Source organism: Laetiporus sulphureus, assembly GCF_001632365.1.
Source record: "Laetiporus sulphureus 93-53 unplaced genomic scaffold LAESUscaffold_36, whole genome shotgun sequence".
Lineage (NCBI taxonomy): Eukaryota > Fungi > Basidiomycota > Agaricomycetes > Polyporales > Laetiporaceae > Laetiporus > Laetiporus sulphureus.
In genome coordinates this window covers 49,444-72,872 of record NW_024468545.1, presented here as the reverse complement: position 1 = coordinate 72,872, position 23,429 = coordinate 49,444, and the positions used below count along the sequence as shown (strand labels likewise).

The window sequence follows — 23,429 nt, the reverse complement described above, 5'->3', positions numbered from 1 at the left end:
AACCGCACTGGCCGCCTGAAGGTCATTCACCCAATATCAGGATATCAATTGTCGAAGAGAATTCGAGACAAGGACAGCGATATGAGATCAGGGGTGAGGAGCGTTTGAACGTGTAAAGGCGAAGAAACAATTTCCAGAGCGCTCACACCTGCTCACACTCGTTATCTAATCTAATTTACCGCGTGAGCTCAAGAAAGTACAACGTAAACGACATGCCACAGTAGTCACTAGCTAGCTACAAACCTACGATCACAGTTGTCTACTTACATAGTCGTCTCGACATTAGAAACACTCCATAATGAATGCTTCGATGACCGCGTATCATAACTCGAACGATTATAACCTTAACCCTGATCTTCGGTGGGATCGTTATCTGGTGGCGCGAGTACCTTCCAGTCACCTTCAACGATATTGTCGACTTTCGTCTTGGAAACTCGACAGCTGCTTGGCAAGCCTTCATCGATTCATCATCCGCTAGCTGACCTTCGTTAGCATTGCATTTTAGATGCACGATTGTCTCCGTATTCGCGAAGTTCTCGAGGTGATTATTGAACATGCCTACTATCAGCAAGATGCGCGCGGTGACGAGACGGTCGGGACACAGACGGTCCTCGCACTAGCGTTGACATGTCGGTCGTTTCTTGAAACGGCCCTGGACAAGCTTTGGGAGACGCAAGAGAACCTGGTGCCCTTGATGAAGACTCTGCCGCGTCATGCGTGGATTATCTATGGGAAAGACATTGTGGTCAGTGCTATTGACCTCTTGTTTGGTGGTGGTTCACTGAGCATGCAATACTACGCTTATTTTTTCCATTATGCGGGGTTCAGACACTAGTTTTTCCTCTGCAACCAGTCGACTGGAATCGGTTCGATTCGTATGCGAAGCGCATTAAAGTTCTCGGGCTCCACAGTAGGCATACGCGGCTACTGCTCAACCTCAGGCTTCTCGATGCATTCATCGCCCAACATCCAGAGGACTCCCCGCTTCTCCCCAATTTACGCCGCCTCCACTGGGCCTCAGATAATATGAACAAACAGGCCTTTTCCTATGCCAGGCTGTTCATCGTGCCGTCTCTCAAATGTCTACAGCTTGACTTCGCGAGTCATTTCCGCATGGTTGACGAGCAGAAGACGCTTTCCTCGTTTCTATATCTCGTCCAACAGCGCTGTCAGGCCTTCACCACATTTGCGATAGACGTAATTCCTTTCGATCGGCTGTCGTCGATGTCTTTGATATCATCGTGGGCGAATCACCGAAAATACGTCCCGCGCCTCTCTAAGCACGACATCATCTGTATTCTGTCCATGCCATACTTGCGCGAGGTCCAATTATGGATTGGGTCCATAGAAGACATCCCAGCCATGTCAGAAGTGCCCGACACTGGTCCCTCACCATCTTTGAGAGTGCTCAAGTGCCATTGTCGCTCACTGGACATCGCTCGCGCCCTCCTGGATATCCTCCCGCCACGATGCCTTGAGGCTCTGAGCGTGAGCCTCGAGCAAAGGCCTCAGCCGAGGCTCCTTCGCGAGTTTTTCCTAGACCTGCAGCAAATCTGCTCACCCAAACTGCATGCGCTCCAGCTCTTTGACACCCAACAGCCCGAGGTTGCGGTGTGGGAGCGCTCGCGTCGGCACCCCCAGCTTTCTGTCGGCGCAGAGACCCTCGCTCCCCTCCTTGCGTTTTCGCAACTGCGCATACTCGAGATCAACTGCTCGAGCTTATACCAGCTGGACGACGCGGCATTGATTGGGCTCGCGCGGTCGTTCCCACTGCTGGCGCATCTAGAACTGGGCGTGCTGCATGGCTGGAACGGGCCATCGCAGGTGACGTTCAATGCGCTCAACATGCTGAATGCTCTCTGCCCTGATCTTCACAAGCTTGGGCTCGCTTTGGACCTGACCTCCGCTGCGGCTGGGATCACTGGCACGGAGTGCGTCGAGCCCTCACAATCCGCGCGGGTGCCCAACGCGCGCATCACGCGCGTACACTTGACAGACTCGAAGATCTTGTACGCGGAGGCAGCAGCTGTCGGCGTGCAGCTCGTGACGCTGTTCCCCAACCTGATGAGGATTGCGACCAGGCCTTTGCCCAATCCGCAGACAGAGCCTTTGCGCCCGTTCGCAGAGGAAGAGGGCGAGAGAGAGAGCTTGTGGCAGGCTGTGGCGGATAAGTTCTGGCGAAAAGTGGAGGCAGAGGTCGCAGCCCGCCAACGCCGTCGCGTCAACATTCCTTCGCCTTTGGTGAACTTCTGCGGATGAGTTCTTGTGCGACGTTGTTGAGACCATGGTTGTTTGTCGGAATCTGGAAGGACGCTGACTTGATAACGTTTGCACCATTTCCCGGTCATTGCTTCATTTAGTGCGTTCTCTGCTATTTGCCAGTCGAACCTCATCATACCTTCTGTACTGTTCCTCCTCGGATGGAAAATGTTGTTCTTCGTACCTGCGATAGTAAGCTTGTCCTGCTGTCTTTCTCGATATCTTACGTTTTATCTGTATATCAATGAAGGCACGGGATTCTTTGTATACTATCAACTGTTTCAAAATAAATACCCACAGCGCTGTCTGACGATCTATTCAAGGGCAGCCGGTGTTACGAGTTGAGCGCTGCAGCGCTGTATATTTTCTGTGAAATCTCGTTAGTGATCTCCGATTTCCTGGTCAGAAAACCATCGACAGAAGACCTCTCGGCCAATATAGTAGTATCTGCCTTGACAGATAGCGGCAGTGTCGTCGACCAAGTAGGCAATTTCTTTGAATAAGTCCATGCCCTTCATATCCCCGTCCGGTACCGGCGGCATATGCTGCAGCGTTGAAGTTAGGGATGTATTCTGATGGAAGTTTGGGAAAGCCAAGGATTGCCGTAATGATTTCGTATTGAGAACGCCGAAATGGATGCGCGCGCGGTTATACGTCGCCAAGAGAAAACTCTATACATTCTCTTATAGAAACTGGTGACACATATCAATCGTAGGTCGTACGTGTAATGAATTGTAAGATCTTAGCTGGCTTTGTATTACTGAAGATGTGGTCAAGAGTAAAACCGATTGGATGTACACTACGCTTTCCATAACCGGGTGTGAGTGCTTCGGCAAATTGCATAGCCCAGTTTGGTCACAGCAGCTTAGGTGCGTAGCACTGCAGCAGCAGCGAACGAGGAGATCTTTTCCTTATACCCATTGCACTGCGTGCGTCGATACTTGCTACTGTCCATTGTTCGATACCTGCTTCTCCAACTGGCTGGTCTGTTGGTATCTGCGCGCGCTTCGTAGCGGTCGTAGACTATATCCGCAGTACCGACATCATAGTGGACATCAAGCACAGGACGTATACCATTCCGAGTTTGGAACTTCTCATCACCCTCCTTTGCTACCAGACTCTCCTTGCTCTGAAACGTCGACATGGCCCCGCGACGTGGGGCATCGTCCAACTCGCTCAGTCCTCCGGACATCACCTTCCCTGGCTCGGGCGGCACATCCCCTGGCACGTCTCCTTCGTCTCGCTCTGCCTCTCCGGCGAACGGTTTCACGCAGTTCCTTACGCGGCCAACGAAGTGGTTCAACCGATCTACCTCCGCAAATGGGGGTCGCAACTCTGTCAGCTCGAATGAGCCGCGGACGAGCACCAGCTCGGGCGCGACAGGGCGGAAACCCAAGATCTCCCACCCCACTGATCCTCGCCCTTTTCTGGAGAACCTGCGTACGCCAACGGATAAGAGGATGACTGCTGCCAGCAGGTGAGTGATTCAGGCGTTTTCATGTGTTAGTGACCTTCGTGGACAGTTTCAGTAGACGTGTCACTCGCTCCTTGTTCTATGGTTGCTTCATGTAGTTCAGCAGTGTCATATTTTCACGATTCCCTTGACTGCAGAGCTGAACTATGGCACTTCGCAGGTCGGTTCTCGATCTTTCTCTCACGCACGATCACAGTGCGTACGACGAGTTGTCCGGAAAAGCATCTCCTCGGACCTCTTCGTCCCCCTCTCAGCCGGCCCTCTCCCGTGGTCTCGGTGATCTGCGCAACATCTCCCGCAAGCCATGGTCCAAGTCCGCCGATGACCTTGGCAAGCTCTCTTATCAGAGATCCTCCCCCATACTAACGCCCATCGACACGACAATTCATGACAAGATCGATCAGTATAGGACCAACAGAGGTGGAAGCGTCGGAAGCATGAGCAATGCCCCCTCGCCTACTTCATCATCTGTAATGTCAGCGCAGAAGAACTACCCTTTCCCCGTAATCTCGCAGTCTCCGTCTGAACCGCTCTCCGCTTCTCCACCTTCGCGCCCCAGCATTCAACTTGCTACATCCTCTCCTACAAGTACCACCGGTGCCGCGCTCACTCTTGTCACATCCAATGGTAGCGGCCACGTCCATGCACGTTCTCATTCCTTCACGCCTCGGCTGACCTCCAAGCTCGCTGCCCCAAAGGTCGCCCTCCAGCCTCCCCCCAGTCCGCGGCAGAAGGGTTCGGCAACATCTGATCGTCAGACAGATAGAGACCGAGAGAAGTCGTTGTCAGGCGGGAGCAGCGCAGCGTCTGCGCGATCGCCGTTTCCCTTTAGCCGAAGCGGGAGCGGAGGGAAGACTATATCCCCCGTCAACGTTTCCCCTTCCCGCGAACTTGTGCCGCCTGCCTCTGTCTATCTCGCTCCGCCAAAGACCGACTCGCGGAGTGATGGTTCTGGCTCCAAGTCGGAGAAGCGCACGTCACAGGTGGTGTACCATTCGGGATTTGTGAACAGGCTCGTGGACTTCTCCCCTGCGGTGATGAACATGCGTGCCAACTACTCGTATATGAGCGGAGGGCAAGGCGCGTTGTCCAAAGGATGGAAGCCATTCAAGCTGGTCCTGAAGGGCTCCAAGCTGTATTTTTATAAGCCTCCCAGCGATCGCAGTGCGGCGGTGAAGGAGCTGTTCGCCACAGAACTAGTCACGCTGTTTGAAGACGAGGGCGTTGTCAACGGGGATGCCGAACAACATGACACTCAAGAAGGGGGTGTAGAGAGGGGCGGTCGGCTGCGAGATCGACAGGATATGCACAAGCGAAGAGCGTACTGGGGACGAAACACGCATCCATCGCTGCTTATCGCTGCAGGTCGTGTCCAGGGAGGAAACCTTGAGGCTCTTGTTCACGAAGCTGTCTTTGCCACGACATTTCCCGACGCAATAACTTCAAAACCGGAGAGTGTCGATGGTCAGGGATCACGTGTATCTGACAGTGAATTGAGGGAAAATTCCCTCGGGCTGTCTGAGAGTCAAGCTAGTTGGTGTGAATTCGCGGCAACAGTCGTGTTCAGCTCACCCGTACTGGTAGGCCGTGGAGACTTCGAGACAGAGTTCATGCGCTGCTGTTCGAATTTTGTCAATGGGGCCGAAGAGAAATCGAAGGACGACAGTCGCGCCAGAGTACGCTGGCTAGCTGCTCAATACCTCACATACTACGGGACGCCCTTCAACCGAGACGCTTGGGAGAATTGGCGGAAGGACTCAATCCCGGACTTCCCTGCCAACTTCGAGGCTACTTCGAAATTGGGAGGAATCCCGCAGACGTCATCGATGCAAGCGCTATATACTGCTTCTCCTCAGCTCAATCCTGCAGGAGCTGGTGGCTTAGAGCTCTCCCCTGATTTAGGCGCGTTCTCCCCTCGACCAAACAAGATGATGTCAATCGTGGAGGCACTTGGAGAACCTCCTTCCATTGCAGGCATGGCAGCAGTCCGAGCGACCAAGACCCTCCTCGCTTCGCTCGAACGCGACGGACTCACGAGGGATATCCTCATAAGTTTGGACGCGCAGCTGCTGGCACATAGTCTATCGGTATTCAACCAGTCTCTGTTCAAGAATGTGCCCGATAACCTGACCGTGGATCTATGTCTTGGAACTGATTCTCTCGCTCCTAGTGGCATTGCTGCCGGACGTGGCCAAACAACCTCTCATACAACATTTGCGGCTTTCTTCGGCCGCGATGACCAACCTCATTGGCTCACTAGGATGGTCCTGGTCCAGATACTAGTTCCCGAGAGCAGTGGGTCCTCGACTTCACCGACTGTCGGGTCCGAGGAACGGCATGCTCCCGCTTCCCGCACGTCTACTCGGGCAGGAGTTATCGCTGCCTGGGCAAAGGTCGGCGAGCTGTGCCGCAAGACAGGAGATGAGTGTTCCTGGCGGGCGATATTTGCTGCTCTGTGTTCGCGTCCTGTTGCACGTCTAGAAAGAGTCTGGAAGCGCGTGGGTCCTGAAGTTATGTCGTTGGTTCAATCCTGGGTCCATGTCGAAGAGAGGAGCGGCGCCTCGCTATCGGGCACTCCACTGGTAATTCCATGGGCGGAAGATTCTAGGCGTCGTATCAAGGCATCTCTCGAGAAAGCGCGCATCGATGGTCAGAATGAATGGAGGATTGAATCTCTGTCTGATGCTCGCGCGCGCTTCGAAGCGCTTCGGACCACCTTCGCTTTGTGTAGCAAGCAGTCTGTGGCAGACAGTTCAGAGGAGACCCACGATGTCGAGGCATTGACCGATTTGTGGCGAAGTTCATTTGAAGGACGAAGCCTGAATGCGATGGCGTCGAAATTTGTTCGGTAAGTGCGACGTATATATCTCCAGCTTTGGCACTCAATTCGCAATGTCACACAGCATCGATCAATTCATGTCTTTGTCGCTTGCTGCCGAGCCTCGCCGCAAAGGCCTGTTTGAACCATTGTACTGGGCCCGCACCAATAGCTCGCCAACGTTTCACCCCTTGACTGCAGTCCTATTTCCCGAGCCGTTACCCGCGGTGACGTTCATCAATAGAGAGCACTTGTTCCGCGGTCGCCTGGAAAGCAGTGCAAGCATCAGTATGCAGGATCTGCAGAATGCACGCGAGATCTGGTTGAGACCAGCAGCCGATGGCTCGATGCGAGCACAAACATTCAAGTCGAATGGTTTAGACCTGCGTGGCACGGTCCTCCCGGTTTTCGATGGCGATCTGCTGCTCCTCGTCCAGCCTTCGCCGGAGCCAACATCCTTGTCACGGACGACGTCCCGTTCACGTTCACGACCCCCAAGTTTAGTGGCGGAATCCTCCAAGACAGAAATGAGCTTGAGCCGGAGCCCTTCTATTCGTGTAACTCCAGGGTCTCCCCCGAATTTAGACAGGAAACCAAGTGTGATTAGGCGCAACTCTCTGCCATCTATATCGCAGCGGACTAGCCTCGTCATCTCCGAGGTGAATTCGGAAAAGTCTCTCCGCGTTGTTGTGCAGGCTGGTACACTCGATCGATTGGTGGACATCCTCGTGCACGGTCTTCCAGGCGTCTCCGTCTCTGTTGCAGATGACAATGGAGAAATGCCTCTTTCTGATAACAAGACACGCGAAGTCAAAGTGGATATGGACGACTTCTCGACTATATGGTGGAGTGTGTACAGGACTTTCGTCACTCCTCAGGTCCTGTTTGAGGTCCGTCGTTTCCAAATGTCGTACAACGGAGCCCATTCTTACTTGTTTTTAGCTGCTACGCAAGCGATACTTCAGTGCACGCTTATCGCAATCACCGACGGTGCGCGAGGTTAATGATGTAGTCCGCCGACGTTCTGAGATTCTTGAGACCATGAACGAGTGGATCAATCGTGGAGGAGGCGCGCAAGACGTACTCGATGACTTACAGCTGCACTCGTCGTTCGAATCCTTCCTTGCCCATTGCACGGAGGAGCTATGGCAACATCTACTGGATGACGACGCACATAAGCAACGGTCTCTCGGCCTGCTGGAGCAGTTGAAGAAGACCCTTGATTTGACATTCCGCTCGCAGACAATGAGGCCCACTCCGGTCCCCTCGTTGCAGGATTCCATCATTGAATCAACAAGTAGTCAGAGCTTTGGGCTGGACGCTCCAGATATCGACCGCATCGACGCAGAAGAGCTCGTCAACAATTTGGATGCGATGGCATCTTCCACGTTCCGGAATGTCAGCCAAGAGGTAAGCCGAACTACTCGCAGAGAGCAAGATGAACTAACAGTCATGTTAGGACCTATTCGTGACCTCCGATCTACTGGAAGTCCAGTCAGCAGACAAAACGGGCTGGTTCCTATCTCGCGAGCCAAGTTCGATCTACGACGAAGTCGATATTCAGTTCATGGATTCCTACATCACCGAAGTCGAGCCTTCGACCATGATATCCGAGCTCGCTCAAGGATCGTTACACCGCATGCTACCACAGTCTATACGGACATGCGTACGAGCCTTCACCACATTGCGCAGATGGTTGGTCAGCAAACTGGCAGCTGCGAAGCTTGGCCTTCGTGGCAGAGAGTCCCGAATGGAGCTGATGCTCCGCGCCGTCGAGATTTGTCGCCTGCGGAATGCTGAATCATTTGCTGCCCAGGTGCCCTTGGCTGAGCGACCTTGCGTCCGGTCCTTTGTTGAAACGGTGTTGACGTCCGCTATCGTCAGTGTTGAAAGTCGTGCGCACTACCGCGCATGGCAAAATGTCGCGCTAGGACGCCTAACGACATGCGATACGCTAGCAGCATTGATCAGCAAACCAGCCATAACGTCTGTCGCCTCGCGTAGCCCTCTGACGGTTGACATCGGCTGGATCTTGGAGAGGATGGTGGAAGTCATCATGATGCCTGACGTGCTGGAGTCTGCGCAGGAAGGCGCGTCGAGTCTGGTCAACTATGATAAGCGGAGATCTCTTCATACCCTCATCTCCAGCGTATCTGGCTCAGCGGCCGTGCGCTCTCGACAACGCCGTATTATAGACAGGCGCGATCTCGAACGCCTAAGCACCATTGAAAGAGAAGTTTCCGCCATGTATTTTGATCTGCGTACCATCCGGGAAGAAGCTTACCGTGAAGCTACGCAAGCTGGTATCCTCGGCGCGAAGAAGATTCACCGTCCCTTCCAGACATTGGTCGCTCTCCAGCAGGAGAAAAACAGGCGCGACCGTCATCTACGTGATCGTTTGAGCAGAGAAAAGAGGCAAGAGCAGCAACAAAAGGACAAGCGAGAAGAATATCTGACGAAGGCGATGAACACTAGACGGCCACCTGCACCGACCCCAAAACAGCATCGGAACAAGAAGAGCGTTTCGTCTGCATTCTTCCAGCTCATGCGACCGATCTCGAGCGCATTCTCCTCTGATAGTATAGCATCGGCGATGAAACGTTCACCGGCTGAGCTAGATTTCACTCCGATGCACAAGCCAATTTTAGTGCTGAGCGTCGTCGACGCTCGGGTGGCTCAGTTCGTCAACAACGAGCGGTCTTTCACCTTCCAGCTCGACACTGAGGACGGGGGCCATTACCTTCTACAGGCTATTGGCAAAGCTGAGATGAAGAAGTGGATGGATATCATCCAGCATGTGTCGAATGTAGCCGCCAAGCGTCGTCTGACCTACCTCGGACAGAACTCTAAGGTGCAGCTTGCTGATCACCTTCTTAGCCAGCCTACCGCTGCCTCTAGAGATCCTCACGCTGGTGCGTAACGTGGATGTGACTGTTATTAATGCTCACGTCTATACAGTTTTTGGCGTGGAGCTCGACTTCCTGCTCCGACGAGAGGCGATCAATGGCGAGGTTCAACCTGGCACTATTCCTTCAGTGTTAGACCGCTTGATCGCCGAAGTGGAAGCACGAGGCCTTATGGAAGTCGGCATCTGTGCGTGGCGCACATGATGTACATATGATATGTCTGACGTCGGTTCTAGATCGCATCGCTGGTGCACACTCTGAGGTCAATGCTTACAAGGATGCTCTCAATAGAGGCGAGTCCGTCAGTGCACTTTGTAAGCTTATCTCACCGAATGACTCCAGGCGAATGGCCCATCACCTCTTCGACGGACATTCACGCCGTCTGTGACCTTATCAAGTCTTGGTTCCGCGTCTTGCCTGGAGGTATATTTCCTTCACCATCATATAACGAAATACTTGAAGCTGCAGGTAAGGGTTGCAGAAAGCTGCGGTTCACGCATCAGTTAACTAAGCGCGAGATGTTGCAGCACGAGATGGCGTCGATCTCCCGGAAAGGCTCTCTGGTGTTCGAAAAGCGGTGCATGCTTTGCCCGGCTCTCAGTTCGACCTCCTGAAACGCATTGTTGAGCATCTCGATAAGTTGGTAATTGTCCTTGATTGTCGACAGAAATGCTGACTTCGTCCTAAATTGCGTTTCAGAGTAACTGACTATGAGGAGAATAATCAGATGACGGCCGAATCGCTTGCTACCGTGTTTAGTCCCAACCTTCTCAGGTCACCGAATAATGATATCAGCTTGTTCTTCGCCAATATGAGCGCTGGCCATCGGGTTACTAAATTACTCATCGCTCATGTGAGCGGTGCTACATTTTCTACTGTAGCGTGATATATTTCACTGACCTCTGTTTATCATAGTATCATACCATATTCGACGATGAACAAGAACAAGAGGTTGATTTGGAGCGAGATCAGGACGAGTATGAACTCGAGGAGCCCATCCCCGAGGAGGATGAAGACGAGGACCTGCTGTGCAACAATGGTCCGCAATCTCCTGACGACGATGATCTCAAGCTACCCTCTCAGCCTCCAGTACTGGAGGTAAATCTAGGCAGTCCGCATTCTCTCTCCTTTGCAGTGTCTGCGTGAAATATCCGACTATACGTTATCATCCCGTGTGAAATTGGTCGCAGTGTATGTTGTGGCTCATGGACTTACGTTTCCTTGTGCATTTGCTCATTATGAGTCTGCCGCTTTACATATCAATGGTAGTGTACGTATAGTAACTCGTTATACCCACATGGTAGAACTACTCGGACTTGGGCTGCATCATGTTCGGTTACTTAATGGTATTAGTATGTCATAATAGATCAATCGCCCCTCTTTAACTCGCCACATTTTGTTCTGCGAGATGGAGCAATTTCTATATACCCCATTCATCTCATGGGGGACGAGAGGCGTGAACACCGTGCCATTTAAAACGCTGGGCATCTCAGCGCGCGCGTCTTGCCATCTTGTCGGTTCCCACTACCTCAACAAGCAACGCTCGAGCTGACTTCTGCAATCCTTGTACATCAGTCCATTCCACGTATCTTTGCGTACTTGCCTAGTGATGAGCCTGCTTGCCTGTTTTTACACAAAGGCCAAAGCCGAGTCCAGCGGTCCGTCGCAACAGGATCCGAGCTCAACGGTGCTTCAAGCGGGCTTTTCTAGCATCGTCCCTTTTGTGCACGTTACTGAGCATTGTGATGGATTCGACTGCCATTTTTCGGTGCAATCATTCTTCAGATAATATTGGCTGTCCTTTACATGATGCTGAGAGAAAGGCTTCGAGCCACAGTATGTATTATTACTGTCGAGATTTCTTTGGAACGTGATGGTTGACTGTCTGTATGATATTTCTCGGAAGTGCTCGTTCGTGTGGCCTGAACATGGCGATATGATGGGTTGTGGTGCATTTGTGCAACGGTCCAGTTCATCACGTAATGAACGGCATATTCATTGTAGCTGATTGTAACTGTACTCGTCACAGTTGCGCCGTGAGGAGCATAATTTCATGATCCGTTTCTTGATATTCTTCTTCGTCTGCGTCGATGGGGACATCATCTGCGGCCGCAACAAGCAAGTGTTGCAAATGATCCATAACCAGCCAGTACACGTCAAAATCCATTTCCGAGATCGGCGCTGGCGTCTCAGGGAAGTATGATGCCGAAAGACCTGGATATGCCCATGTCGGGTCCATTTTTCCGTACCCATACCGCAACGCCCACTGAGCCCTAAAGGCGCTGTTGTAACATTCAATCCAACGAGTGCAGCAAAGGCACGCTCGTTTGCAATGTCCAATTGCTTGCACGGTGCGCAGTTTCTCGTCGTATTGATTCGGAGGGTGCTGCGCGTCAATATTGAGGATGAGGCGTAGTTCGGGGTGGAGAGTAGTGCGCAATGTGAGTGATGCTTCTGAGCTATCCAATGAACTGAGGTGTGAAAGTGCATCAGGTAGTCTCTTCTCTCCCAACCCGTGAACGACCGCCTCCAGGAATGCTCGCGAAATGTTGTAGTCACCTTCTGCCGAGTGGGGGAATGGCTCTTCAACCCAGCGATGCCGGATTTGACTGCGAAGGAATGGGTCGCACGGGCGCTTGAAAAGGGCAGATGCGCCGTCTACATATGCGTACACGTTGAGGAGGCGGACTTTGGCCGTTTGTGCCGCTGTCTCCCATGCTTCATCGTAGACGCGTCCGTACACTGCGATATCCTGTAGGAGGGCTGAGTCTAGGAGGGCCTTTGAGGCTTCGATGAGCTCGGAGAAGTATTGCAGTGATGAGGGACTGTCGCTGAGATCCATATCGAGTGCGCTTAGGCGGGAGACCTTTGCGATAAGCAACCGGCTCCTTTCGTCCAGGGAAAGTCTTGAATCCAGCGAAGTATTCTGGACCTGTCCGGCGTGACGTGTGTCTCCTCCAACTATGGGAGCACCTGCAGACTGCACAGGCGTTCCTAACTCATAAGCGAACTTGAGAATGCACTCGTACAGTTTTCTTATACGCCGCTGTACTTTCAAGTTGCAATGCGTGAGGACAGACGGTATAATTTCAGCGACACTTGTGGCGCTCCTGATGGCAAGAACGAAGCATCAGCGGCCTTCCTCTCTTCGTCAGTGGGACCGCTGTGGTTTGTCGCTAGTACGAGTGTCCAGTTAGCATCCCGTTTGTCCAATGCTACGGCAAGGTCGCGGCCTGGCTGCCCCGTTGTCAACAATAAAGCGATCGAGTCAAGTATAGGCATCTCCACGTCCGCTGCCCGACGGTCACGAATATTCAACGTCCCGTACTTGCAATCTTGGCATTCAAAAGCGGCAGAATCGTTGTTGAGCTTCACTGAGAGTAGGAGCTGCGCGGAGAGCCTCCTTTGCTCTTCAGCGAGCCGCAACTTCACGGTTTGCTTGCTGATAGGCAATTGTGTGGGCATCCTACAAGATGATTAGAGATTAGTTTCGTGTGATGCCAGTTCCGTCATGGTTATGCACGTGGGGAACATTTCCAAGGGGTTCGAGGAATGGCTTTGTAGAGGGAGTGTAGAGGGTGATTCGCAGAGCTGCAGAGATGGTCGGGGTCATGTCACCTTTGGCTCCCCCTAGGCAGACCGATAGATCTCCTTTTTCCAGTGAGGGGAGGATATGGGAGATATATATCAAATATGCCTTGTAGTACGTCATTTCGAGGCCGTGTCGCCTCGTTATGGAAGTGATGAGACATGCCGAATAATGCCGCTGACGTGCCGCTGGCTTCTCCCAGATCCCATCGGGCATGCCTGCAATGCCCAAATCCAATGAATCAATATGTGCAGCAACTCTGAGAGATCTGCAGACATGTCTATGAGACCAGAAATAGAAGCTCAAGTCAACTATGAGAGAAAGAAGGGCATGTTCAATGGATATATGCTCTGATATGCTACAACGAACCTCAAGGAACCTCAGCCACCATACATCGCAGCCACTGACGTGTCATCCGAGGTCCAATGGACGCGTTTCGGAGGTGAAAGATGATTATATAACTCCGAAAGTGCGTACTCCGCTGTCACGGTGGGATTTTCAAATAGACCATGCTACCTTGAACCTTCTTCTAATGAACGGAGCCAGGGATCAGGAAACGTCCGACAGTGTTGACGTTGTTCCCTCGATAGTACAAGGCGCCCTAGATCTCCTCTGGTGCACGACTGAACAAGACTTGTTTCGGTATCAAGCAACGGTGCTGTGACCAAGACCGAATCCTGATAATGACTCTGAAGTCTCGGCGCATACCACAACCGCTAATTGATTGATGCCACACGTATATGACACGAGAAGGCTGGTCAATAAGTCTTACTTGGGTCTTATCGTACACTATTGACTCGACCTCCAATGTGCCACTGTGGTCCGACTCGCTCATGCCTATAAAGCCAATCTACATACAATAACTTAATGCTCAGACAGCAACATGGACTTGGAGCTTTCGTGTCAGCTAACGGCGCCTGTCGCTTTATGCCAATCCTCGTCACTGTCATTCTGTTTGATCTGGTGCCATGACCGACTTTCTGATGTACCAGAAGATGAGACCGGAATGTGAACCGAGAATGCACAGACTTGCATGAGGTGAGTTTCGAGCCGATGACAGTACTGGAAGCGGCGCGAGAATAGTACTTCAGAATTGAGATGTATCAGGTGCTCATATAAGTTATAATTGTTTTCCGCTGGAATCACGCTGATCGTTATTCACATTTCAGGTCTGCATGTTGGCGTTCTCACATGTGAACGACGATACGCGAACTACCTCCTGTCGCAGCTCAGACCAATTGCGGCCGAGCATGAGTGCGTAATCAGACTCTGACCTGATTTTCAATACATCCTGGGTCACTAACGAGCGTGGCGTATCCTTCGAGAGCACAAACATCCTCGTTCAGATTGATGATCATGGGATTTACAGCCTACGGTCTGAAGCAGACTCAAGGCCGACCGTATGCTCTTCTCCACGCACTACGACTTATTTTCTACTGTCCCTGGCGCTACAGACGAGGGCATGGGAGGTTGTAGCGCTGGACTTTGTCCGGGTGCTTGTCCGACCCGAAGCACAGGCTGGAACGGACGGTTGTTTTCTTCTTCAACCGAGAGAAGGACGGCTCGAACGGCGCATACACGTATTGGAAGGACCTTGGTCCAATCTCACCTCATCGATATAGGAAGGGGCTACATCAGGAGGGTGAATTCTTGACCGTAGCCACGACGAACACTGCCTTAGCTGGAACAGCCGAACGATAAATGCATTGCTCTTGTTGCAGCCGGAACTCCTGCAACTTCAAGCGCTGAGGAATACATTGTACTAGCTAGTCGCTTAACTGGTAAGCACTTAGTACATGGCGTTCGGCCGAAATTCGATCAACCTCAAATTTTGTTTTCTTTCCGCGGTTTATTCATGTTCATCTTCATTCCCCTAGTACTGTTTGTACATAAGCCCCGTTATGGACTCATACTGATCGCAGGGAGGAGTGTCGTTATGCTTTATAAATATGATTGTCTGAAATAGGTTGTACGTGTCGAGCATTCATTCAAGCTCGGAGGAACTCACGCGACTGTTGAAATTGTACAATACTTGCGTATAAATTGATCTTGTGAGGAAGCTAATTGAGACCACGAAGTGAGCAGTAGAGAGATCACATTGCCAACCTGAAGACATTTACACTTTGCGCTACATCATCTTCAAGTATGGACTGTCTGTATTATATAAGGGCTCCAAACTCATCGTTGCCATCTTCCTGATATAGAGATTCACTCTCCGGGACAAGCTGCCAAACCAGATGTACTAAATGATCCTCAATCGGGCAAGATACATCACAGTCTGGCAGATGCTTTGTATCCAACATGTCTGGAAAGGATTCCCGTGGGAGAGGTACAAGTGCCCACGTCGGGTCGATCTTCCCATATCCACGCGGCAAAACCCAGCGGGTATTGAACATGTCATTATATGCGTCAATCCACCGGGTGCAGCAAAAGCATGCTCGTTTGCGACGTCCGATGTACCGTGCTTTGACTCGACTCGACACTTTGTCAAATCCGCTCGGAGTCGCTCTCAAATCGATGTCAACGATGAGGCGCAGCTCAGGGTGAGGAGTCACGCGTACTTCAAGTGGTTCATCCAGGTTGCCCAAAGAGCCGCGATCCGATAGCGCCTTGGATAGTCACATTGCCTCGAAGCGCTCAGAAATAAGCATTCGATAGGCCGCAGAGATGTCAGACACCCTCTCCAGAGTCGACCTCGCCAACCCAACGGTGACGGATCTTTCCGTCGGGAAAGTATGTGCGCACATGTTCAAGCACAAACGACGCGCCGTCCCAATAAGCACACACTTTCAAGAGATGTTTCTTGAGCAGATACGCTGCCTTTCCCCATTCTCCGACCTTGTAACGTGCAGATTTCTCCACACCCTGTAGGATAATCGAGTTTAGGAGGGCGTGTGAGCTGTTGGTAAGCGCCATGGACGCCTGCAAGGATGACGATTCGTTCTCGGGGTCCAGAGTATTTTGCTCTGCAGGGAGAGCGCGGCAAGATGAGCGCGGTAGGTACCACTGAGATGTCGCACTTCCGGAACATCCTGAGCCAGGTTTTCGGCGATTATCTCCTCTTCGACTTGTGGCGCCCCTCGGAATTGCGCCACAGCCGTTTCAAATACAGCAAGGAATTGAAGAATGCATTCGTGCAGCTTATCGATACGCTTTTGCATTTCGAGATGGCAACAGGGAAGAACGACCGGCAGAATGTCGGGTGCATCCCTGGCTTCCGCGACGGCATGGATGAGGTCCGTAGCAACACACCTGTCTCTGGCGTCTGCAATGCCACTCTTTGCAAGCACAAGAATTGTCCCTCGGAAATGCCGATCGAAAGCTGCCGCGAGGTCATCACCAGGCTTCCCGCTGGTCAACATCAGAGCGATCGCGTCGAGGAAACGCAGCTCGACCGGCACGTCGCTTCCGCTGACGTAGTGCTGCCACTTGATCTTGCAATGTTCGCAGCTAAACTTGGGACCAGCAAGCTTCACGATCAGCTGGAGCTGTGCAGAGAGCCGTTGTTGCTCAGAGACTTCAGATGCCAAAGTCTCTTTGCTGGTATCGGACATTCTACATGGAACCAAATCGTCAGTCCTACATACAACAAGTCAATTCCGCCATGTCACATACGCATAGCCTGGAAATGTTCGCAGGGAGCTACTTGAGTTGCAACTTGCAGATGCTCACAGATCTCTGTCACATGGATCTTGAACCGCAACCACCATCTGCGTCGGCAAGCGCCCGGGGGTCATCCCCTGCGCCCTCTGCCTCTCTTGATGATTTTTCTGACCTGACCCCCTCTCTTACACTGGCGATACGCCAGGCTCTCCGACCTTGGTCGGCTCAGGGTCCCGCTGATTTACTCGCGGATCTCGACTCTGTCATCGACGCAGTTTTTGCGGTACAGAAGGCCACTCGACGAGTGTTGGTGCTGGCGGCTGGGCGCTGCAAGCACAAGCACCTTCCTCCTCTAATGTCCGAACGCCTCAAATCAGCCCTCAAACTTTTCAACCCGGCACCGGCCTCCCAAGCGGTGGTCGAGGCCCCGCCTCAGCCCGCCCCTCCGACCACCGGACCCGACCTCGCGGCGGCTCTCCAGGGCCTTCGCGCCGCCTTCGACGCCAGGCTTGATGCCTTGGAGACTCGAATGGTGACTGCGACCCCCCTGTCGCAGGCGATGGCCCCCCCTCCTCCCCAACATCAGGTACGTGGCACTCCGAAGAAGCGCTCGTACGCGGCTGCAGCCGCTAAACCTCGTCCGGCTCCTCCCGTGACGACTCCGAACCCGCCCGCTACCCCGAAGGCTCCTAAGCCCAAGCAGGTCGCGGAGCCCTTGCGGTACGTGGTTCGATTTGCTGGCTCCGCGCCGGGCCACTTGCTTCAGACTCCCCCTGCCCAACTGGTCAGTGATGTGAACGCAGCACTGGCTGCGATTCCAACTGCTGGAGGAATGGCTGCGCTTGCGGTCTATCCGAGCTCCTCTGGCAACATCGTCCTGGCCTTCCCTCCTGCCACCTCCTACCGCCGCATTGACGAACATCTCCCGACCCTCCGTGCTGCCCTCAAGCTCGACCCGGATCACCATGTCTCCAGGGATGTCAAGTGGTCTCGGATTCTCGTCAGCAATGTCAGCACCCGGGCAGCCACTGGCGGCGCTGTCCACTCGATGTCGACTCTGTCGACCGAGCTCGTGAAGAACCCCACGCTTGCGCGCCTCCACATCACCCAACCTCCGCGCTGGGCACGTCGACCTGAGCAGATCGACGGTGCTCGCTCGTCTGTCGTCCTCGGTTTCGAAGACCCGGATGGCTCCATCCTCACTGCCCTCCTTCAGACCCCCCTCTTCGCTTTCGGTACTCCCGTCACCACGTCGCGCTGGCGTGATAAGCCGCGCCTCCGACAGTGTACGAGGTGCTGGGGTTATGGCCACCTCGCTGCAGGATGCACGAAGCCGCCCCGGTGCCGTGTCTGTGCTGGCCACCATCTCGAATCGGTGCACCGCGCTCGGTGTGCCATGTGCGCGAAGGAGAATCGCGCCGCCTCCGAACCCTGCGCTCATGCGCGTTGCGTGAACTGCCGTGGTCTCCACCACGCCGACTCCGACCAGTGCCCCAAACGCACCTCTTTCCGGAGCGCTGGCCCTGCTCCGACCTCCTCTCTCGAGCGCCCCGCGCTGCCCTCTATTGGCGACTCGGATGTTGCTATGTAGGGGCGAGTGCGACTTTAATTTCCACCACGTTCCTTCCTTCTTCTTTTCTAGCGCCCCCGTCCGCTCCCCTCCGTCACCACAAGGCATGCCCGCACCGAATACGGGGTCAACATGCCGGCGTAGCAACACTTAAACACAGGGGATCAGTTTTTATCCAGCCTGCTGCGTGGTAGGGTTCGCCGCGCGTCACCCATTCATTCTGTCGATTCCCTCAGTTCTTTCCCTCCGCCCCGACATCTCTTTGGCTGCCAACTCACTCCGCCCTTCGGCCCGCCGTCGTGCAATTCACTAACCCTGGTCCAGCCGGCTCCCCCTCAATGTTCAACTGGTCACCATGTCCCGCACGCCACTTTGCCTCTGCGGTGAACGAGGACTGTTTGGTGGGAGTATCTTGGGGGTTCGATTCCCCTTAAACAGTGTTTCTAACGAGTCAACGGACTGACCGCGGCGCGGTTTTTGAGTGTGGTTAGGCATATGCATTTTGTTAGGTTATCGGTGCTTGCGTGGTCCATGACACAGCTTACCGGGCTTCGTGCCCTTCTACTATACGCCTGCTCTGTTGCGTCCGTGGGGACCTGGTGTCTGTACGTTAAGCTTCTTCGCCCCCAGATGCGTCTGGTCCTCCGTTGTTACAAGACATGTATTTACACACCTCCGACCGCCCCTTCGGGGTGGGATATAAATTGTATAAAAAAAAATAAAAAAAAAACAGATCTCTGTCAGGGATAAACAATACACATAGCACAGTCTGCATAGATTTATTTTTCCACGGGAAACCTGATGCAAAAATGGTGAAAATATCTTATGTCTGGATATGGAAATAGTTTGGAAATTGGGCGGAGACAATTAAATTATGTTATGATTGTTTTACTGAAACATATCAGCAATAGTGAAACTATTTCCCAAAGGAAGATATTTCAGTCCAAAAATATGTGATACTGATATGTTTCGGTGAAGCAATTGTAACATAACTCAATTGTCTCCACCCGATTTCCAAACTATTTCCATATCCAGACTTAAGATATTTTCACCATTTTTCCATCAGGTTTCCCGTGGAAAAATAAATCTGTGCAGGCTGTGTAGATTGCCGAATGGGAGTCGGCCCGTCCCGTTGCACTCCCCTTACTGTGTACACGGGAGAGGCCGGAAAACTCCGTGATTTCAGGACGAGAGCTATATCTAGGACTTGGTCAGCAGAACGATGGTGTCTCAGTGTCAAGCAACTGTGTAGCATAAAAGTTCGAGCTCGTCGGACTTGTGGGAAACATCCGCCGGATGATGCCGGATACTACTAGTTTGGTTGGTGTCATTCGAGTGCGCTACGCACACTCGTCCATTGTTCAGAGTCCCCAACACTCGTGCTGATTTTTGCAATCTTTGTTTTTCACTCCACTCCACGTATTGCGTAAACGCCTAGTGGCGAGCCTGCTTGCTTTCCGAAGTCAAAACTGAAGCCGTGTTCAACGGTCGGTCGCAACAGGATTCGGAGCTCAATGGTGCTTCAAGCGGCCTTTTCTCTTGCGTCGTCTATTCTGCCGTCAAAATACTATATACATGCGGCTGTATCGGCCGTGGTTCTCGTGGTTGTATACGCTTTTTCGCAAGGACGAGCTACAAACCGAGAGCGCGACCTACATGCTCGAGTGATCCTGGTTACAGTTGCGTAAACCGTTCCTCCATGGTCGTTGATCAGTTTTATAATCAACTACCATCTAGTAGGGTGCGTTCAGCCCGCTAGGGTTAGCTCTGATCACCTCTCTGGCGTCTCGAGGTGCCCAGATCATAGCGATATCCTCGTATCCGCTTGACCATGCATATCCATCCGTCTTGATACCCCTTCTCCGGTCGACAACCAACAACGAGAACATCTTTGCCGAACACGCTGAGCTGTCCAACCCAGCATCTATCCGTGAATTCTGCACTCGTTTTCTCACTGGACAAGATCAACGGCTCGATGCTATCGTCTTTGCTCATGAGTATCATGGAATAGGATCTCTGTTCAACGTGCGACGCAAGTCACAAGGCGTACCCAGCCCGGCCGAACAACGAGAGACCTCATCATTGGCCACGTTCTTGATGGTCACTCTCCTGCTACCCGCGTTACTCGTCGAACCCGTTGAGCGCGATATCCGCATAGTCAATGTGGTGAATCCTTTCTACGCTGCATCTGCCACAGTATTTGGCAGACAGTTCACATCGATCGATGCGAGTCGACCTTCATCCCTTTTCGTCCAAGAGGGAACTAGAGCTCTCCGCACGGCCGTGCTGACTCGCCATCTGCAGCGCGTGCTCGATTCGTTGCCCAACCGAGCTCCTGCTGGTGCACCTCCTAGCAACGTCACAAGTACGGAAACGAAGAATAAGGACAAGAAGATGCTCCAGAAAGATGTCCACCATCCCTCCAACATCATTGCCGTTTCCGTGAGCCCTGGCATCAGTCGCAAGGATACGATCGCGCCTTTGTTCGGTGCTGAACGAAATGCCGATGAAGGGTGGTCACTGCCAGGTTTTCTGCTGTAAGTATCGTTTCAAGAGGCTTGCTCTGATGCTGATCACCTCCAGATACATCGTCCTATTACCTCTTCTTGTGGTGATCACAAAGTCACCAGACAATGCAATCCAGTCGGTGTTACATGCGCTATTTCTCCCCACTCCTATGAAACGCGTCTTTGCTCAGGTCAATGCTGCTGTGAACTCTGCGCCGCTGCGGGACAAGCAAGAGGCAACAGAAAATAGAACTTTCTATGAGGAGGTGTTGAAGCCCGGTGCTCTCTATCGCGAGTGTGCTGTTGTGCAGGTGGCTCTGCCGCCACTGCCAAAGAGACCCTCTCCTCCAGCCGGGGAAAAGGCAGATAAAGGAAAGGCGAAAGGGAAGGCGAAAGAAATGGCTGGAGTTACTGAGACTGCATCGCATACTGGATTCACAGACGATGGAGAATTCGGTGGGGAGACGATGGGAAGGGCTGTATGGGAGTGGTACGAGGATAGGCTGAAGAAGTGGGAGGCACAGGCTAAGGAAAGAGCAGGGCAGAGGGAGCAGTCAGGGAAAGAAGGGCAGCTTGCAGGCGAAAGTTCGAAGACGAAGTAAGTTTTGGACAACCGTTGTGAAAAGGAAGATCATGGTGAGCCCCAGAGTAATTGATTAGCTCTGACCTGGCTGGGTTTTCCCTCGTGCAAGTATCATTCACGGCCTTTTCGGTCGCTAGGAATCTCGCTATCTCAGCATTGCTTGTAGTCATTCATCGTTTTAATGCAGTCGAGCTATTACTCATCGGCTCACTAGTCGTAGCTAACAGGACAGTGCACAAACTTTGTCCGATTACCGATCACCAATTTCAAAACAAGGAACGTCCGCCTGGTATGAAATACAGCCATTGCAGGGTCAAAATCCGTTCTCTTCCGTACTCCGTCAAGTTCTGTTAGTACACTCGACTTGCTTGCATACAGCTCAGTCAACGATCCAGTAAACGCCGGAGACGATGCCTTGAGTAGTGTTAGCGAATTCCTCGAACGCGATGGGCGACAATCCGACATTTGTGTCTGGGCAAGAGGGACAGTAGTCGACGATCTGCGCTGTCACATTGGTGCCATTATCTACAAAGGGATGATCAGCATCTCGTTTTCGAAGATCGTCGCTGGTCACGAACAAGACACGGTCAAGTTGTGCTGGCAGATAGGGTTGCTATGTGAGCGACGGTGAGCGTGGACGGCTGCTACAACAATAGACATCGGCCTACTCATTTGGATTGGACGTGGCCCCTCTGTTGGAACGAGTGAGTGTATGTTTCGATAAAAAGGGGGGAAAGACATTTACGGGTATCCGTCAAAGACCGCGGCCGATACAGATGCAACGTACTGGTCGCTAGTATTGTTGAAACCGCACGCTCCTACACCTGGTGTGAACCAGAACACTTGGAGCGGCTCCTGTCAGGCTTAGGCATGATCGAGGGAGTGTATTCTCCTTACACGTTCCCGTGCCATTCTGCGCCCTTGCGACACCCAGGAACAGCGCGACGGCAAAGAGAGAAGACTTCATAAGGACTGCAATGAGAGGACGCGTTAGCAGACACGGAAGAAGTCGCAGGCACGCTGAAAATTCTTCGTGAACGCCTCTACTTATACAAATTGCAGGTGCCAACGCCCCGTTGAAGCATCCCTGCAAGAACCACCGGACATGCGCGCGCATGAGACCGAATGTGACATCCTCAACTGATGAGGCACCCCAAATGTATCAAATTATGAGTCAACGAACGACGTTTCTGGACGGCTGATGCATGCAAGCAGTCGGAGATGTATCCGCCAAGCAGCCATTTTGACATCTCGAGGCATAGCGATGTCGGCCTCGACGCTGCATCATTGACTTCTTGCTTCCAATTCGAGTGCACGCCGGCGTAAGAAGTCCGTGGATGGCCAGGCGGAGTGATGGGCTATCCTTTCGAAGAGGCTTGTCCGGGGCTACCATCTTTACCGACGTCTTCAGCCATGTGCGACGTTGCCTCATGACCGTCCTTCAGCGTCCATCTATTGTTGAGAATAAGACAGCGTGGTCGGAATAGAAGTATGGCACTGCCACTTGTGCTCCAGCCTCCCAGGATAAATGCCCTGCAAAGCGGGAAGTGTCCTCAGGAGCGGATGAAGAAGGTTTCGTTCAAGTTCTCAGCGCAAGGGAGGAATTACCGAACGAGTCGTCAACACTAATGTCACGGCGACCACATGCATGTATGCTTCAATTCACATTTGTCACATCATGGTGGGAAGATCAAGTTCGCATCCTTGTTACCCACATTGTTACCCACAGCGTCGGTATGCCGTACTCCAAATTATGAGAATACTAATGCAATTTATTATTTTATAGAGTCCAAAGGCAGGTGTTCGGAATTTGGGTGAAGAAGGGCCTCAAGGACTTCTGCTTCTCAGTAGCCCCCCACGTATGCATGCCAATTGACAATATTGTCAATGCCACCCTGGCTGACAAGCGCGTCGAACACCGTCATGATCAAGTGAAAGGCATCTACACAGCGATTAACGATCTGCACTCCCAGCCGCCGATATATATTGTCTAGTTGATTTGGCATGATAAGCAAGTGGTGCATTTCGGCGTATATATCATCAGGCTACTTGCCGACTCACATACAGTTCACAGTTAAGTTGAACTTCCACATGAGACTCCTATGAAGAGAACAAGAAAG

At 52.5% G+C, this 23,429-nt stretch overlaps 6 protein-coding genes across 6 annotated transcripts; 3 read left to right on the top strand and 3 right to left on the bottom strand.

The window, feature by feature from the left end:
• The first annotated feature begins 428 nt into the window (after positions 1–428).
• LAESUDRAFT_703852 (uncharacterized protein) lies at positions 429–2,571 on the top strand. The gene is made up of 2 exons (XM_040906532.1): positions 429–745; positions 829–2,571. Exons 1-2 carry the CDS (start codon positions 506–508, stop codon positions 2,257–2,259), a joined length of 1,671 nt encoding a protein of 556 aa, XP_040761625.1. The 5' UTR covers positions 429–505; the 3' UTR covers positions 2,260–2,571.
• Positions 2,572–3,135: 564 nt separating this feature from the next.
• On the top strand, positions 3,136–10,879 carry LAESUDRAFT_728564 (uncharacterized protein). Its single transcript, XM_040909462.1, has 11 exons — positions 3,136–3,736; positions 3,894–6,581; positions 6,637–7,441; positions 7,494–7,961; positions 8,011–9,463; positions 9,510–9,644; positions 9,694–9,750; positions 9,800–9,925; positions 9,985–10,096; positions 10,157–10,310; positions 10,373–10,879. The coding sequence occupies exons 1-11, from the start codon at positions 3,402–3,404 to the stop codon at positions 10,601–10,603; spliced, it is 6,564 nt and encodes a 2,187-aa protein (XP_040761624.1). The 5' UTR covers positions 3,136–3,401; the 3' UTR covers positions 10,604–10,879.
• Positions 10,880–11,257: 378 nt separating this feature from the next.
• LAESUDRAFT_814303 (uncharacterized protein) lies at positions 11,258–12,922 on the bottom strand (the record flags this gene model as incomplete). Its single annotated transcript, XM_040914567.1, has 2 exons — positions 11,258–12,451; positions 12,538–12,922. 2 exons carry the CDS (start codon positions 12,920–12,922, stop codon positions 11,481–11,483), a joined length of 1,356 nt encoding a protein of 451 aa, XP_040761623.1. The 3' UTR covers positions 11,258–11,480.
• A 3,128-nt stretch (positions 12,923–16,050) lies between these two features.
• LAESUDRAFT_751314 (uncharacterized protein) lies at positions 16,051–16,762 on the bottom strand (the record flags this gene model as incomplete). Its single annotated transcript, XM_040911659.1, has 2 exons — positions 16,662–16,762; positions 16,051–16,601 (listed from the first exon to the last, which is right to left on the bottom strand). A coding segment is annotated over exon 2 (549 nt), but the record flags the coding sequence as incomplete, so codon positions are not given.
• Positions 16,763–19,733: 2,971 nt separating this feature from the next.
• On the top strand, positions 19,734–21,328 carry LAESUDRAFT_738043 (uncharacterized protein; the record flags this gene model as incomplete). The annotated part of the gene is made up of 3 exons (XM_040910846.1): positions 19,734–19,898; positions 19,960–20,756; positions 20,803–21,328. The coding sequence occupies 3 exons, from the start codon at positions 19,734–19,736 to the stop codon at positions 21,326–21,328; spliced, it is 1,488 nt and encodes a 495-aa protein (XP_040761621.1).
• A 360-nt stretch (positions 21,329–21,688) lies between these two features.
• LAESUDRAFT_761482 (uncharacterized protein) lies at positions 21,689–22,276 on the bottom strand (the record flags this gene model as incomplete). The annotated part of the gene is made up of 5 exons (XM_040912932.1): positions 21,689–21,834; positions 21,888–21,922; positions 21,978–22,001; positions 22,055–22,151; positions 22,207–22,276. 5 exons carry the CDS (start codon positions 22,274–22,276, stop codon positions 21,689–21,691), a joined length of 372 nt encoding a protein of 123 aa, XP_040761620.1.
• Between the last annotated feature and the right edge of the window lie 1,153 nt (positions 22,277–23,429).